Below are 16574 nucleotides of genomic sequence, written 5' to 3' on the forward strand. Positions count from 1 at the left end.
GTACAGCAGATTATCTATCATTTACTCTGTTGCACGGCGAGGAACGTGATATTCACTTCACAGAGTGACTTTCAAACTAGCAACAAAGACGCAAAGGAAGCTGTCGGTTAAAAAGCATGTCTTAAGAAAAAGCTTTTGCTTCCGAGGTGGTGCAGAGGATTTATCTGGAACATGAGAATCACCGCATTTCATACAATCCAGTTTTCTGTAGATGCATGATGATCTCATGTTTTGAATTATCATGATGTGAACAGAAATTTACAGATGGCAAAATAAGTAGCTTTTTAAATATGTGTGGCAATCTGCCCAAGCCTACATAAATATTTAAATCATGCATGATGGCTGAAGCAACCTGATTTGATTAAATGTATGAGCTTTGTTGCCTGTGGAGGCGCAGCGAAGATACACATGACTGCATTAGCAAACACCCAAAAGTTGTTGTTTTGGGTCTTGGCCTGCAGCTACACACTTTACCTGTAATGTACTGAAATTAATACAGTTGGGAAAATTACAGTATGATGCTTACATCATATGAGAGAACTACTAGGGTCATCACAGACATTAAGGATGGAGGAGATATTTTTTGACCTGTAACAACATTTTTTTTTTTTTTATATTAGAAAGTTACGAAGTTTCCACACCAGTGAAGGTTTTACGGATCATTGCGGCCCAGCTTTTGTGTGTATTTCTCCAAACAGTCAGCATAAAGGGAACAAAGAGAAGCTAGGAGCCAAGACCAAAAGGTAAACATTACAAAACAAAAAAATGAATGGCTCAGAAAGCTTTCAAGTTCAGAAGATGGCCTATTTTTAAAGAAATTGAAACCTTTCTCAAAATGGCTTAGTGTTTTGCTGCCATAAAAATAGTAGAAATAAATATTGTTGTTCGCATGCATTTGAGTAAGGCTTTACAACCTGGCTTGCACATTCCACTTGGATTGAGGAAGTTATCTGTTTGTCTGAGGTGCAAAGGGAGAACTTCTAAAAGTATGTTAATTTTTAAACAAGAATCCATTTATGAAAATGCTTATTCATGCAGTATCATTATTCTCCATTGAAAGAGGATGAAAACAAGCCAAGAGCAGAATCTGGAGTTCCAGGTCATGTGGTGCAGTCTCTATCCTTTGCTCACTAAACCCATCCTTCAGCAGTGTGGGACAGTTTTGAGTCTTTGAAAGTAATTGGATAATGAAACCTTTGTTTTTTCTTCTCAAAACCTCATCTTTTCTCTGCAAACAGCATGTAAAGGTTTCTCTGTGAGACTCTCAAACTGTCTGTCTGCCCGTCTCTCCTTGCTCAGCTCTGTTCCACTGGTTGAGTCGGTTTTTAATTGATGTGTTCTCTAAGGCATTGCTCGTACAATCTTTGCCCGTCCTTGTGCTCTTCAGGGAAATCACAAATTGCAGTGCAAATCCATCACAAAGCAGTCACTTCAAGCACTTGGAACAACCTGTTCTCGGAACTGCTCCAAGGTACTTGGGCAAAAAAATATAACAACGACCGCAGTTCATTATGACGTGCATAAAAACCACACTATAGTCTCTAACATCAGATCCAATCTTTTCTGACGTGTGCACTTTGGGCTTTTGGCTGTTGGGTAGAAACTAAAGAGAATGTGAATGAGGAGATGCTACCGTCACTACCTCCCATTCCTCAAATCTCTAGGTTGAAGGCCCGCATGAGAAGGTCCAGGTCACCAATGTTCGCCGCCTGGAAGAGTTCGGGCTGGTCCATCATGGATAAAGCTATCCTCAGAGCCGCCCAGATGTTTCCAGACATCACCTGGTGGGACTGCTGGCGACTCCGGCTTTTCCTCTGAAGGCTTAAGGCAGTAAGGAAGTTACTGGCCGCCTCTCTGGAAAAGCAACAATAAATGCAGCTTGGTTTAGAGGATGAAGAGGCATGATTTGTAGACACTCACGAGACAAGAAATTGAATAAGTCTCTTGAATAAATAGTGTTAATAGTGTTACGGTCCCACGACAGAGTTAACCCTCCGTCACCAAGCTCGGTAGAAAGTATTTCCAATCAAAATGATCTAAATAATATCCAGAGTTTGCTACAAAGGTTTTACGTGCAATGTTTCAATACTGTGAACACCTCAAACACAGTTGTATTAACGTCCATTGTATCTAGGTGGAGGCAGAAATCTCACAGTCAGGCAAATAAAACATTCAATATCTTCCTGGCTGTACCACTAGAGGTAACAATTTTTTATTAATTTGTGTGAACCAACCTTTTAGTAGTAAGTCCTGTTTAAATGTGTTTGGTGTATAGTACACCTATGTAGCATTTTAATGTGGTAATGCAGAAACAAATTTGCATCCACCCCCGAGCAAATTACGTTTTGTTGATTTTTGAAGCAATGAGACATTGAAAGGAGACTTTCTTTGAATAATCTCATTTTAATGGATGGGAGCAATCATGGAGGCGTCGATTCATGGACGGCAACAGCGGGGGAATCGACCGGGACTACCCGCTTTCTCTTCGGCCTCCCAGTCGCCCCGTTTGCTAATGTTGTTGCTTCCGTGAAAGTAACTGACCCTCCTAATGGTCCGGTCGTGTCGCTTCAGGGAACTTTGTTAATGAATAATCCTGTTTTTGGACGCCAGTTCGTCGACTTTCAGTCATGTCAGTTGTTAGCCCCAACCGTCACTTCGACCCGGACGGTATTTTCCTGTCCCTTCTGCCTCCATACTGGAAACGACACTTCCGTAGGGATTAATTATTCTCCCCTGCGTGGCTGAGGATCGCCTCTTCTCTTCGCCAAGCTAAGTATTTGCTTTTAGTTTGGCTAACATGCTAAATAATATCTAAATAATATCTTCTGTTCGGTTTGTGTGCTTGGGCCTGGCTATGTCTTGGCGTCCGCCAACTGTCTATGCTGTTAACACTTAAAACACACATCGATAAAGAGCACCAAAAACATTGAGAGATAACCTTGAGAATACCAGACCAACCATATCAAGGAAATGCCACTTTTACTGAGTTTAATAAAACAATGGTGACTCTGAACTTTCATAAACTATTAACTTCAGATCTTTTATCGCCATTGATGCACCGGACAAAGAAGATTATATAGTTTATATACAGTACTTTGACTTAGTAGTCATTATCTCACATTCCTGCCCTGGTAACCCACTGGATATGCAACTGACTTCACTGGTCATTAGCAATGCTAGGCTAGCAAAAGTGTAGCAAATTCTGCCCTAGCGCAGCTGGGCAGATGCGGCATCTCCTGCATTTCTGTTGGAGTTTTTGTCAGTTGAAGCTGTTTCTGTTTCTATTCTGTTTCTGGACAAACTAAAGATTTTTAGAGCACCCATCAGCTTTCGGAAGTCGTGGCACCACTGAAAGCAACTTTCCCCGGGGAATATGCGATTGTGAGATCTTCTGGTTGGAAATTTGGCTTGGAAAGTTACTTGCTCATACTTGCCGCAGTTGAGGCAACTATATGAGACTCCGTCATCATAACTTCTCTCGGTCATCAGTCTCTTCCAATACCAAGAAAATGATGCTCTGCACCAAACCTGTAACACAGGTTGCTGCAACATCATGTTACTGGTACAATAGGCCCTTAAAGACAGGCTTCTACATCCATGTGTCATAAACTGTTGCTTGTCACAGATGTTGTTTTCTGCAACAATCCCAAACCAAATGGAAAAACACCATTGGCTTTTTGTCGAGGGAACGTCCGTGTTGGCCCCCAAAAAAATACATAATCACTGCAGCCCTCTATAACTGGCATCCAACATCCATGAAAAAAAACCAAAGCTTTCACTCCTGCATACTCTGGGTCACTAGTGACCGTATACACTTTTTAGATGAAAGACATTAGAAAAAAAATGCTTTTCACGTTTTAGCACCAGAATATTGTTAAAGTCAAACCAGCTAGATATCAAGTAGGTTTCTGAGGTAGGAATGAGCAACCAGGCTTGTCAATTGCTGGTGATGGGGTAACTCACCTCGGACAGTGATAAGGAAGAGATATTACTGGCCTCTCATATACCAGCGCTGACCTCTCAATGACTAAATCTCTCATTAGCCGAATTTTGACCCTTTCCCTGCGCCATGCCGTATGAATGGATTTCTTTCGGTGGCTAAGCTTGTTGCTTGCTATTGACTGTGGTAGTTGTGAAATATTAATAATCATGTTTGGGTATCATGAATTCTATGGGAATGTTGAATTGGTTGTGCTGAATATTTCCTTCTACGTTTTTGCTGATTCACACAATAATGTCCGTATAATTTTGGGTTCATGGGAAGCCCAACAGGGTATTTTTCACACACATAAAACAGAGTCACATTTTCTCCATACTTTTTTTTTTATTATCAGCCAAGCATTTGAGAAATATTTCACTTTTCCTCCTGGGCGCTACCCTTGGTAATTTCACTTCACTGAATAAAACAAGAATAGAGACTTTCTCCCACTCTGCTATAGCCTCAAGTCACTCACCTGTGTGCCCCCATGTTAATACAGCTGATGCCCAGGTTGTAGCGGGACCGGATAAACCCCGGCTGCAGCTCTAGGGCACGTGTGTAAGCCTCCACTGCCTCCTCGCTCCGGTCCCCGTTTGCCAGCGTGGCTCCCAGGCGGTTCCACAACAAGTAGTCCTGGATGGAGGAGGAGTGGTGGGTTGGAGGAATAAGAGGGTCAGAGGGTGAAGATGAAGAATAGTGAGGTTAACTGTAATGTTTGTTGTCAGACGTTGTCAGCCTTAATAATGCAGTTTAATAATGCGGCTTGTCTGTATATTTCTGGATATATGTAATTAGTGAACACACTGGAGAGTTCCTAATTTAACCCAAATTCAAACTCATCAGCAGCATCTCTTTAGTTATCTCTTAAGTCTAAAATGCTTTCCAAGTTTTAAAGGCCTGAAGAAGTATCTAAAAGTGTCTTTGACAGAAAAGTGCAAGTGAAATAGAGCTGAATAATCTGGGCTGCTACACAACACCCAGCCTTGTATCTAGAGTGACAGCATGGCAAAGCAGTGTTAGAGCAGCAAGCCGTAAGTCGCTTTGTTTTCTGAGGCACAAACAACCATAAAGTGTTTAGAAACATTGCACAACTCCCTGCTATGAAGTAACCTAACAAGGGTAATTTAAGGAGAGCAGAGTTACATCACACAAGGTGTCTTTGCCGTTCTTTCCCACCTGCAGGTAGACAGGCACATACAGAGGTCATGGTCTGCTACAGTATAGGGGTCCTTCCGCTCTGGCTAAGCTTAGCAGCGGGATATAATTATCTCCCTTTGTGTTTAGAGCTATTTCTCCAGCAGGGGGGCAGATATTACCAAGTCAGATGTGGGAAGTTGGATTTAACAGTGAGTAATATTCGTGTCGACCGGGGACAGTGCTGGGAGGACAGAGACTGATTTGCATGAAGGATTTGGAAGAAAGGTTTGTGGATGTATTTGTGTGCATGTTTGTATTGTTTGTTGGGTATGAGTGCATTCCACTGTATGAAATACGTGTCTAAGTCTGTTTTTTAGTTTTCTGCATAAATGTGTGTTTGCGCACTAGAGCTTGCTTTACTATTCAGCTGGATCACGCGTGAGCATGTATGTGTGCCAGTCGAGGGTTCATGTTGCTCATGAGGCCAGATTTGGCAGCTCCTTGCTTAACATATTGGTGTGACAGTTTGATGTGCCTCACTGCATCTGTTCTCCCTTGGTATTTGTGGGTCCATATCTTTAAGGATGTGTACATGCTCAAGAGCTTCATGTCTGCCATGTGTTGTGTTCGCGTTGCAACATGTGGTGTTTGACAGATCATGGTTTTTACAGTGTGCGGGTACACCGCATGTGGTTTCTGTATGTCTGTGTGTGTGCTTGTTTTAGCAGATCATAGGCATCGTGTTTCTCAACATAAATAAATGGCCGCCGCAATAACATCTTGGTAAGGTAACTTTAGATAGTTTGCTGACCTTCCAGCATGGTGTCATGGATGCCATATTCAATGAAATGTTAGAGATTGTAATACAGATCTAACATTCGTTTGAATATATATCAACAGTGCATTGTGGAGAAAAAAAATATAGTTTAGCATTTTGTTTACAGTTTACTCCTCGCTTGCTGTTAGTCATATATCGTGAAAACTTTTACAAGAATTTTTTAGATTTACTAAAAATAGTGAATGTACATTTTACCATGGTTTGTTCAAACATTGCAAAGCGGGAGAGTGACAGATAGTTTTATAATTGCCGAAATCTTATTTTGTGTAATTTTTTTGTCTGTAATAATAGATTGTGTAAATATTACTGTTACTACAAATTATGGGAGAAAAATGCTGTATATTATAGTTTCAAGTTAAGTTTGTCTCTAGAGTCACACTATTTGATGATGAATTAAGTTTTATATCAGTAATTATTGAGATAACATTACATTCTACGATAATTTTGGCCAAGATAATTACATATGAAATAGTCATATCTTCACATGACTCCCTGTAACATAAAGCGACCTATCTACAGCCACCAGCGATTATGTAAAAAACCAGCATCACTATTTTCCTACAAGGTGAAAAGAAAAGCCTCTGATCAACCATAAACAGTGTTTCATGAAAGTCATAGAGTTTACATCTTTGGTACTGTGCATTGCCAGCTGGAGTCAACCAGCTGTCAGTCATGTTGCATCCCATGTGTTCCTCAACCACAGCTAACAGTCAGCCAGTCAGACTGCTTTTAAAGTGGCTTTAACTTATTATGAAGTAAATGTTGATTGCACAAAGTTAAGGCTATATAAGAATGACACCACTGGCCTTTAGATTGATTCCCTATAAGCCTCGCCTTCACCATGCAATTCTGTCTGCTACGAAAGCTCCCGGGAAAATGAGAGCTCGATTTGCGGCACAAAGGAAGTGCGTCTGCCATTGTGCAAACAAAACAGGAAGAAGATAGGGCTTTTGTTTCCCCCGGTAGCTATTGGTATTTTTCCCCAGGTAGCGGAAATGGCGGATGGTGGAACAACCGGAGTAACAGTGGAAACTCAGCACAGCAAAAAAAAATAGCCACACTATTGGAGGAGGCAAAGAAGGCGAAGGGGGACTATGATAGAAACTGAGGTAAAACGAGAGTGAACCTCAGACTGACATTCACTCGTTGGAGAGAGCTCCAGGACTTTAGAGGGTTCAAAACTGATATTCAATTGGCATTAATTCTGCAAGACCAGTAAGTAACAAAACCTGCCTACTTATGTCTATTGGCGTCTATTGCTGCCTTAAAATCATCTGTTTCAACCCCAACACAAGCTGGGTGAAAGAATTCTCAAAATATAGATATCTCAAAACCTCTCCAATTAAAATTTTAAACATTTGCATGGCTAAATACCACTCGGGGTAATTGGAAACTTAAGTCCCATTAAGAGTGTGCTCATCTACAACACAAGTACCAGTATCATACAGAACTCCATCTTGCGTATTATTACTCAAATATATTGTTTTAAAAATGCCAATATATGGTAAGATTAGGGATGTGCGTGAATAGCCAACTAAACGATTAAATGTTGCTGTCTTCGCTAGTTGGCACCAGAAATACTAAGCGGTTAAAGTAATTATTAATATTTTGTTAATGTACAACGCCGGTTAACTGTTGCATCTAAGATGGTAGAAACCCCCCCTCTCCCTATGCTAATGCCCTGATGTTGTAAACAGCCCCCTCCTTGGCCCGCTCTCTCTCTCGCTCTCTCAAAAACACATTGACAACGGACCGTGTGTCATAGTTGGACTGCAGATTTAGTACAGCCCCCCCCCCCCCACACACACACACACACCCAGACTAGTCAAATAGTCTAAATTTAAGTTCCTGCTTAATCGACAGGGATATTAGTCGTTAGGAACATCCCTAGGTAAGATATTACGCTGTATAGTTGTGTGTGACCAATAGTCGATTAATCTATTAATGAATTAATTGACAGAAAAAATAATCAGCAACTATTTTGATAATCCATTAATTGTTTTAAATCATTTTTCAAGGAAAAAAACATTACATGTTCCAGCTTCTTATTAATAGGATGTGCTGGTTTTTCTGTTTTGTTTTATGGTACATTTTTGTTCTTACTTGGCTCCACCCACTGAGACTCGAGTCGACCAATGAGATTATTTCTACTTGCAGAGCATCTATGTCTCTGAAAAGCATTTGTATAACTACAGCTCCGCTCTGCGTGCGTGAGTGGGTGTTCCTACCTCGGGCCGCACTGACAGGGCTGTATTGAAGGCCTCCACAGCTTTGTTGAACTCTCCGCTGAGGTTGTAGAGCACCCCGAGGCCCGTCTGCAAATCCGAGTCGATGCTGTCCGAGTTGTGCTGAACTGCTTCCAGGAAGAGCTCTTTGGCCTCGGGTAGCAGTGAACTGTGGACACGCGCGCACACGCGCACGGACACACACACACACACAGACAGACACAGAAAAGGATTAGAGTGACTTAAGGCCGCTGAGTGAGCCCTCTTAAGAGCGTTGTGCTATGATGTGCAGTGCAGGATGTGATGTACTGCATGTCAAGTTTTATTCATGGAGTGTAAGAAAATGAAATTGAGGGAGGGAGAAAGGAAGAGATTGACGAGAGCATAAAGGAGAGATAAAGTGAGGGAAGAAGAAAAGTGAGGAAAAATGCCGAGAGCGTTGTGTAAAAGAAGAGCCAGTAGTATTTAGGCAGTGGGTTTTTGTTCACTTTACATAAATTAAGTAAGTCCTCTGTGTGATTAAAAATAGTAGTTTAGTGTCTTGGATCATTGTAAACCCTTGTACGTATTGTATTGTATTTTTTATTTTTATTTTATTTTATGTTGATTGGTAAAGTAGTCACTTTGTTGCGTTCTGGCCGTTATTACTTTGGTGCTTCTACTAAAGCAGTGTTTCTTGAAACCTTTTTGTTAGGCCTCCCTGATTTAGTTTTTATCAACTAATAACACAATAACCCAAGCTGAAAATAACATTATGAACTCCATGGTTGTTGTTTCTCATGGGTTACTGATTCAGTACATCCTGTAGCTGTACTGACAATGAACTTTAAAGAAACATACAGTAGACTTTATCAATTTTTGGCTTTGACTTGTGTTTGCTCATCACATTTTTTTTTTTTTTTTTTTTTTTTTTAAATATCCTATCAAAACTCTGCCAATCTTGTGCTTTACATCTTGTTTTGCCATCTGAATGAATGTCATTAACCTGAATCTCAAGTCTTGCATCAGCACTCTTGCTCATTTATTGGTCCTGCATTGTTCACATTTATGTAACTGAAGTTCTAATAAACATTTCTCTTCCCTGTCATGCATGACCCCCTGCAATCTCTACCGCCCACTATGAGTGCTAGACTTAGTTTGAGAGCCACTGCACAAAGGTGAAATATTAAAGAAATTACAGAGTGTTACTTTTGCATCGGAGGGCATTTGGTGCTTAGCTTTTGGGTAAAGATAAGGATTGCCCTTTATGTTATGTTTTAGTTTCCATTAGGCCGGGCAGAACAGAGGGAGCTAAAGTAAAGTAAAACATGGAGGAGAGAGAAGTGCAGAGACGAGTGTATAATGAGGCTAAAGAAGACAGGGATGGAGTGAACAGCAGAAATTAAAAGGATATTGCATGGATTAAAGGGAAGACCACAGGAATTGAGATGTACTTCTATCCCTTCACATTGACCAGAAGATTAATGATTCGATAAAGTGCTGCTTTACCATGGGAGCAGAATAAGGCTTTTTCAATCTGATATACCTAACAGCCTCATTTTTATGGCTTAAGATAACACAGACGGTCTGCCGCCTAGAGCAGTAGTTGTTTGACAAGATGGATACATATAGCTCCATGTATGCCATCTTGCCAGTGAAATTGCACCAATACCAGCTGTGGTTGAGAGACCTTGAAATAAGTTTTTGGTCTCGCTGACAGCATAATAGTATTTTAAGTAAAACAAATGGGAGTCTGAAATTGGTGGTAGAGATCTTGTTTTTGAGAGTGCAAAATGCAGCATATGATGTATCATAGGTTTATCACTGAATCAATGCCTCTGTTTGAAACTCTTTGATGGCTCCTGCATATTAATGAAACTGCTACAGATTAGTGATTTTCTCTTTGATAGTTTGACATTAATATCAACCCTTTTTTTTTTTTTTTTTTTTAGTAGTAATACAGTACTTGGACAGCACAGATACACAGTATTATTTGATTTTATGCTGATGACATTAAGGTACCAGTAACTCACGCTGTCAGTGTTTGTGGGTACAGCCAGCTGTGCTACAACTTTCAGGTAGAGGAGGGTGATATGGATTAAATCCTCTATCATGGTATATGAAATTTTATATAACAAAATTGATATATTTCATGATACAATACATCTACACTGACTTAGATACCTGACAAATCCTATTACTTCAAGAACTTCGTATCAAATTGTTGCATAAATCAAACATTGCCATAAATCATTCCCACTCATTGATTTTCAACATTGCCCACCAGAGCTGAAAAGATTGTTTGATTAATCAGCAACTATTTTGATAATCGATTAATCATTTCAGTCATTTTTCAAGCAAAACTTGTGAAAAGATGCCAAACACTCTGATTTTAGCTTCTTGAGAGGATTGGCTGCTTTTCTATGTCACGCATCACAGTAAAGTGAGTAATTGTTTGGCTATTCAGTCTAAATACCCTACCTTTCATGTCTGCCCATGTTGGGAGCATGTGACATCCTGCGTTGGGAGTTTGGGGATCCCATTAGGTGGTTCTTGCCCTTCAGCAGCTGCTTGTACTTAGGATTGTGTCGGAGCCAGAGGAGCAGGGCCTCGCAGGCATCATGGCGCATACCAGTATTGGTCAGGCTCACTGCCAGAGCCATGAGGGCTGGGAGGTTGTTTGGGTGGAGCTCCAAACACCTGGATGGAGATGGGACCCGGGCATGGGAGAGGAGAGATTGTGTAAGGTGTGCACTTCAAAGGGCAATCTAGATTTGACAGGCATTAATTGGGACAGGCCGAAGCAAAGGAACATCAGGCGGAGGCTAATGATTTCTGGGTCAGGATGGATGGGCTGCTCCTCTCCTGCTCTGCCTCTGCTGCAGAGGACCAGGTTTGCATGCTGCCCTCTGCAGCAGGTTTCGATGATTTGCACTAGGTTTGCCTATAGGAAAAAGATGCCCTCGGTGATTGAGTTATATCACCGGTTATATCATGTGGACGACTGCCACTAAGATATACGCTGACCTTTTTAATTGAAAAGGGGAGAAGAGCAGCACTGTGTTGGATGAACAACTTGGATTAGTTAAAAGAGGAGAGAGGCCAAAACAGGATTTAGCTTTCATCAAGATAATTTTCAAGACAGATTTGCTCCAGCTGATGCGCCAACTTCCTTAAAACCCTTGTAATCTCAGACAAACAAAATTATTTCAGTCCCTCACTGCAATGTGGGTGGAGATCAAGGTGAATATTACATAAACTTTGGTTCAGGCTACACAGATCCAATGTACACTCACAAGTATGTGTTCTTTGACCAAAATGTTCAGTTCCCTACATATACAAGGTCCAAAAAATTCAAGCAAATTCAAGTAAAAGTATTTTTTTCTCAAGTCTGGAGTGATCAGACAACATGTTTTCCAGGAACAGTCTGAGAATTGAACTGGCTGCCAATTAAAAAAAACAAAAAAAACCGAAAACACATAAAATAGATATAAATCACATTTTTGCTTTCTACTTTCAATATTATATAAAGTTTTCTGTCAGGTACTCTGTGGCAAAAAAAATTAACAGTACAGCAGTATTTTAACATGATGCCTGCCATCTGAAGTGGCGCCAGTGTAACAACAACAGGACTAATGCCAGGCAAACATCTAATCTCACTTCATAACCAAACACTCCCCTCGCAGATGGCGCTATTACATAATAAGCAAAGTAAAATATAAACCATGCAAACTACGTAAGATCTGAATGGTATTTCAGAATATGCATTTCTGTTGGATTAAGTGAGATTCTTGCAGGGATTGAAAATAAATGATTTAATCCCATTTATTTAGAACAGCAATTAAATTTTTTTTTTTTTTTTCAAGAATTATTTATTTATTTCACAGAATGGACAATCTATGTTGCACTTAGAAAAGAAAGGATGCTTTCTCCTGAATGGCTGTCTCTTGTGTTTCCAGTTGACTTGTCAGTGTTCACACTCCAAGGTAGGTGCAATTCCTGGATTCAGCAGCGTTATGAATGAAAGTGGGCCACCTCCCATTGAGGACTCTGTTCATAACCTGGCTCTGTGCAATCACCGTCCATGTGAGGTGCCTCTATTTTAAGAACAGAAATTGCAGAATCTTTCTCATTCCAGTTGCTGGTTTAAGGACTTTGGTAACATTAAAGTTAGATGGTGATGCTGTTCTTCTCAGGGCTATAAATATTATAAATATTCATATCAAAATGTAGCTTTTCCTTTGCTTTTGTTCCTGCTCAATAGACTGCTGTCAGAAAGTTCATTTTTAACTTCTGAGGCAAATTTCATACGCTGGGCTAAATCTTTTAACATGACATTTCCACAGAGTCCCACTCGTGCAAACATATGGTGTACCCGAGCAGCAACAGCTCACAGCTCCGTCATCTCTGACAGCGATTTTTGATTTTAAATGGAAATCTGATGCAATTGTTTCTCCCTACCTCTGGAGGGAGACAATCGCTGCCTGCTCATTCTCATTTTCAGCCTGGGTGGTCCCCAATACTTGCCAAGCCTGCAGGGAAAAAAAAACACAGGTAACAATAAATAGCAGGGTGGAAATCTGGATTCCATACCCGGTATTCTCAAGGGTCCGTAGCACAGTTATAGTGGCTCAGCATCGTCTGTCTGGCACAAAGAGTGGGATCAAGCTCAGAGCGACTGATGCCAGTCTTACAGACAGATTGCCGCAGAGGAGCTAAACTTAATTTAAACAGAGCTCCAGAGAATGTAAAACTTTTATGCGGTCAAACAAGGGCGCAGGCAATTATGATTTTAAAAGTTGTGTTTAGCTTGGAGGATTGTCTTTAGATATTCTCATATACTCCATTAAATCATCCAAACAATAGAGATCCATTTATTTTTCAATTAAGCAATCAGAGATGACTTACTGACATACTGCAGAAATCAGGGACTATTTTGATAATTGACTGATCATTTGAGTCATCTTTACATTGAAAAATTATTTGGGTTTTGGACTGTTGGTCAGACAAAATAAGACCGTGAAGACATCACTCTGGGCTCTAGGAAATTGTGGTGGAGCTGCAACAAATAATGGCTTTCATTATCGATAGTGCTCAGAGTTCATTGCTTAATTGTTTTGTCTACAAAATGTCAGAAAACAGCAAACAAATGTTTCCCAAAGCCCAAGTCGACTTCTTCAAATTACTTGTTTTGTCTGACAAACAGTACAGAACCCCAAAACATTCAATTCACAATTAGATAATATGCACAGAGGCAACAAATCCTTACACGGGAGAATGTGGAACTAGTAAATGTTTGGCACTTTTTCTTGAAACATGACTCAAATGTTAACTGATCATCAAAATAGTTGGCCCACATCAGGGGAAAGCAAATTGAAAGTATCCTTGATCACAGTAAGAGGGCAGGAAATGATATAACTAACTCAAAATCCGAATGTGAGATTATGAGATTACTCCTCTGTATTATGTGTCTGTAAGGGCACATTTAAAAAGCTGTTCTGAAAGTAATCTCTTTAGATGCTTTTTTGTTCCACTCTTTAAAATGAGGGGCAAAATTATTTTTGAATGATTCAGAGGTCTTTACAGTGGGGCAATAACCCACTAAGCGCCCTAGGAGGAATGTTGGAATCGTATTCGTTCCATACACCGTGGGATAATCCTCTCCTCGGAATAACTGGCACATTTCTGTATATTCCAGGGGATTCCGAAAGTACTTTGTATGAAGGCTTTGCTCTTTCAGCCTGCAAAGAGGTCACTTCTTTTGAAACAGGGAGAGTACAAAAAGGTGAAAAAACCTGCGGAATGAGTTATTCAGCTCACTGGGCAGATGGAAATTCTCATCAAGAGTATGAGCAAGCTGAGTATTTTTGCTACAGTAAACAACTCTTTTAACAAGAAAAAAAAATCTTTGCCCTCTATAGGCAATCAGCGTTTAGCCTGTGGGTGCCGCCTACTAAATCTGCTTCACACAGCCTGTGGTCAGTGAGGCATTCTTTCTCTCTAGCTTATCTCAACATGAGGAGGAGTAAGTGGGGTTGAATGTAGCTTTAAGTTGATGCTGAAAACCAAACTGCTGCATCGTGGTTGACTGGTGCAGGACTGCAGTTATAATGGCCATCTGTGCTGTGAATGTGTGTAACGCTCCATCCTTTTTGAAAATGCACCTCTAGCTGTAAATACAGGTGTATCCACGGTTTACTTGACTGCTTAAATAAGGGAAAACCACAATGTGAGTATGTGAATGTGTGTACTAAATGAACTCACCTCTGAATCATGAGGGTCCTGCAAGACAGCTGCTTCCAGCAAAAGCACAGCGTTTGGCAAGTCTCCCTCTCGAGACTTCTTTAGTCCCTCTTCAAATGCATTGGGCAAGTCCTTATAAGGATTATCTGTGTGGAAGTAGTAACCCTGTCAGCAAAAAATGACAAAAAAACAAAACAAAAAAAACAGGGACAGTGGCAATGTCAGTTTCTTTCTTCCATACTGAAATGCAAACTAGGGCAACTGTCCTACGCAGCTGTATATTTAAGCAAAGCTCCAGCAGCAGGAATCAATCTTCTCTGCTTCACATCAAACCTGGGCTGAGCTCCCTGGGGTTTGTCTGTTCTCTTTAAATGTTAGACTCTGCATTTTCAAACTGTTATCATTACCCCGGTGTGTTGTTGTCCGCTTCTGAGCGTATTGACTTTGAAACAGCTTTTTCTTTAAGAACTAGTTCTGCACTGGGATCAATCAGAAGGTCCAGAGGTCTGATCTTGTATGATTTTCTTTATATAAGAAGGGCAGCTGGTGGGTGAAATATACTGCTCACCCGTATGCTCTGTCCTTTTTACCATTACTGGTGATGCTACATGTAGGCTATACTGCATCACATACACATGCTATTCCTACATGTAAAACAGCGCCTAACACAAATCTGATCATTCAGTACATTTAACGTAAAAAGCGTCATGAGTTTGTTATCCAAGGACTTGAATTCCCTGGAACATTTTAAAGCCATACAAGGCGGCACGGCACATTTTTGGCTCTGAATGGCTGAAAGTCAAGTTTTTTGGCCCGACCGCGCTATGCTTTCTTCTAATCAAAGAATACCATAAGGAAGGCAGTTACATTTTCTGATTAGAAGATCACTTATATCTTCACTCTTAGGTTTAAATACGTTTATTCACTTTCTTGCTGACAGTTAGATGAGAGGATTGATACCACTCTCATGTCTGTGGGTTAAGTATGAAGCTACAGTCAGGAGACAATTAGCTTAATTGAGCATAGAGACTGGAACCTGGGGGAAACAGCTAGCTACCTCAGTGGGCAATCTCCAAAGTCAGAAAAATCCTCTCAAGTTCAGTAATTAACTAATTGTATCACATTTGTTTGATATCTACACAACCAGAAATATAAAAATGACAAGTTGTGGTTTTATGCAGAGTTACATTAGTTACAGTGACTTTCTGGTGTTCCCGCTGGTTGCCTAGCAACCGCATCGTGACAACAAGCCTCCACTAACTTGTTGTTTTTACATCTCTTTGTCTGCGGATTATACAAATGAGATATAATGCGTTACTTGTTGAACTTTAGAAGTGTTGGTAGGTGGATTTTTTTTTTTTTTTGGTCCCACGACCATGGTACGTGGTACGCCGGACATGATGTCATCAGGCTGGTGTCTGTGAATCTGTTACTCTGTGACTTTGTAGACTCATTCGCGTGAACACGACAACTCATGAATGATACATAGATATAAACTTCATACTTACACCAGAGGTACTACATATGGAGTAGACGAGCTGATAAAATTTTGGAGCACTTTGCTGCATAAGTTTGAATATTAATGAGGGAACACTGATCTCCCTTAAATTGCTGTAACTCATTAACACTGTAAACTAACAAGTTCAAATTGATACCAGATATGTAGCATGTACAGACAAGCATGTTGGTATAAAACAATCTTTTATTAGTTAATGGGCTAATTGGCTTAATTAGGAGGAGACTGATTTTTCTTGTGAATATCAAGAACAAAACATAATAGAAACTTCAAACTTACACCACAGGTACCCCATATGGAGTAGATGATCTGATTGCATTTTGCTGGGCCCTGCGGCATAAATTTCCATTTTGATGAGGTAAGACTGATTTTGTTGTGTTTTTTTTTTTTTTTTTTTTTTAAGCTTCTGTTAGTATTGTTGCCGACAAACTACCAGTACTATGAGCATCATGTCGGAACATAAACGCAGTCCAATTGCCTCTTGCTCAGTTCTGGATAGAGTCAGGTTATCTGTTTTCCTGTGTTTCCAGCCTTTATGCTAAGCTAAACTATCTTTTGCAAGCTACTCTTTTAATTTTTAGGGAACAGGCAAAATTTGTGAGCTCTCAATAGGAAGGATTTTGTGCTCCTTTTTATTGAAACCCCACTTTGGGAGTT

The 16574-nt window shown here is 40.3% G+C and overlaps 1 protein-coding gene across 1 annotated transcript in view; it reads right to left on the reverse strand.

Annotated features, from left to right (window-relative positions):
• Nucleotides 1-1652: 1652 nt before the first annotated feature.
• pex5la (peroxisomal biogenesis factor 5-like a) overlaps nucleotides 1653-16574 on the reverse strand; it is a 50401-nt gene continuing 35479 nt past the window's right edge. Inside the window, exons 9-15 of the mRNA XM_040128837.1 lie at nucleotides 14423-14566; nucleotides 12620-12690; nucleotides 10657-10858; nucleotides 9831-9835; nucleotides 8183-8348; nucleotides 4455-4612; nucleotides 1653-1854 (exon numbers count right to left, since the gene is read on the reverse strand). Of these exons, the coding sequence (XP_039984771.1) occupies nucleotides 1653-1854; nucleotides 4455-4612; nucleotides 8183-8348; nucleotides 9831-9835; nucleotides 10657-10858; nucleotides 12620-12690; nucleotides 14423-14566 (948 nt within the window). The remainder of the gene's footprint in view (nucleotides 1855-4454; nucleotides 4613-8182; nucleotides 8349-9830; nucleotides 9836-10656; nucleotides 10859-12619; nucleotides 12691-14422; nucleotides 14567-16574) is intronic.

Source organism: Xiphias gladius, chromosome 6, assembly GCF_016859285.1.
Source record: "Xiphias gladius isolate SHS-SW01 ecotype Sanya breed wild chromosome 6, ASM1685928v1, whole genome shotgun sequence".
NCBI classification, from domain to species: domain Eukaryota; kingdom Metazoa; phylum Chordata; class Actinopteri; order Istiophoriformes; family Xiphiidae; genus Xiphias; species Xiphias gladius.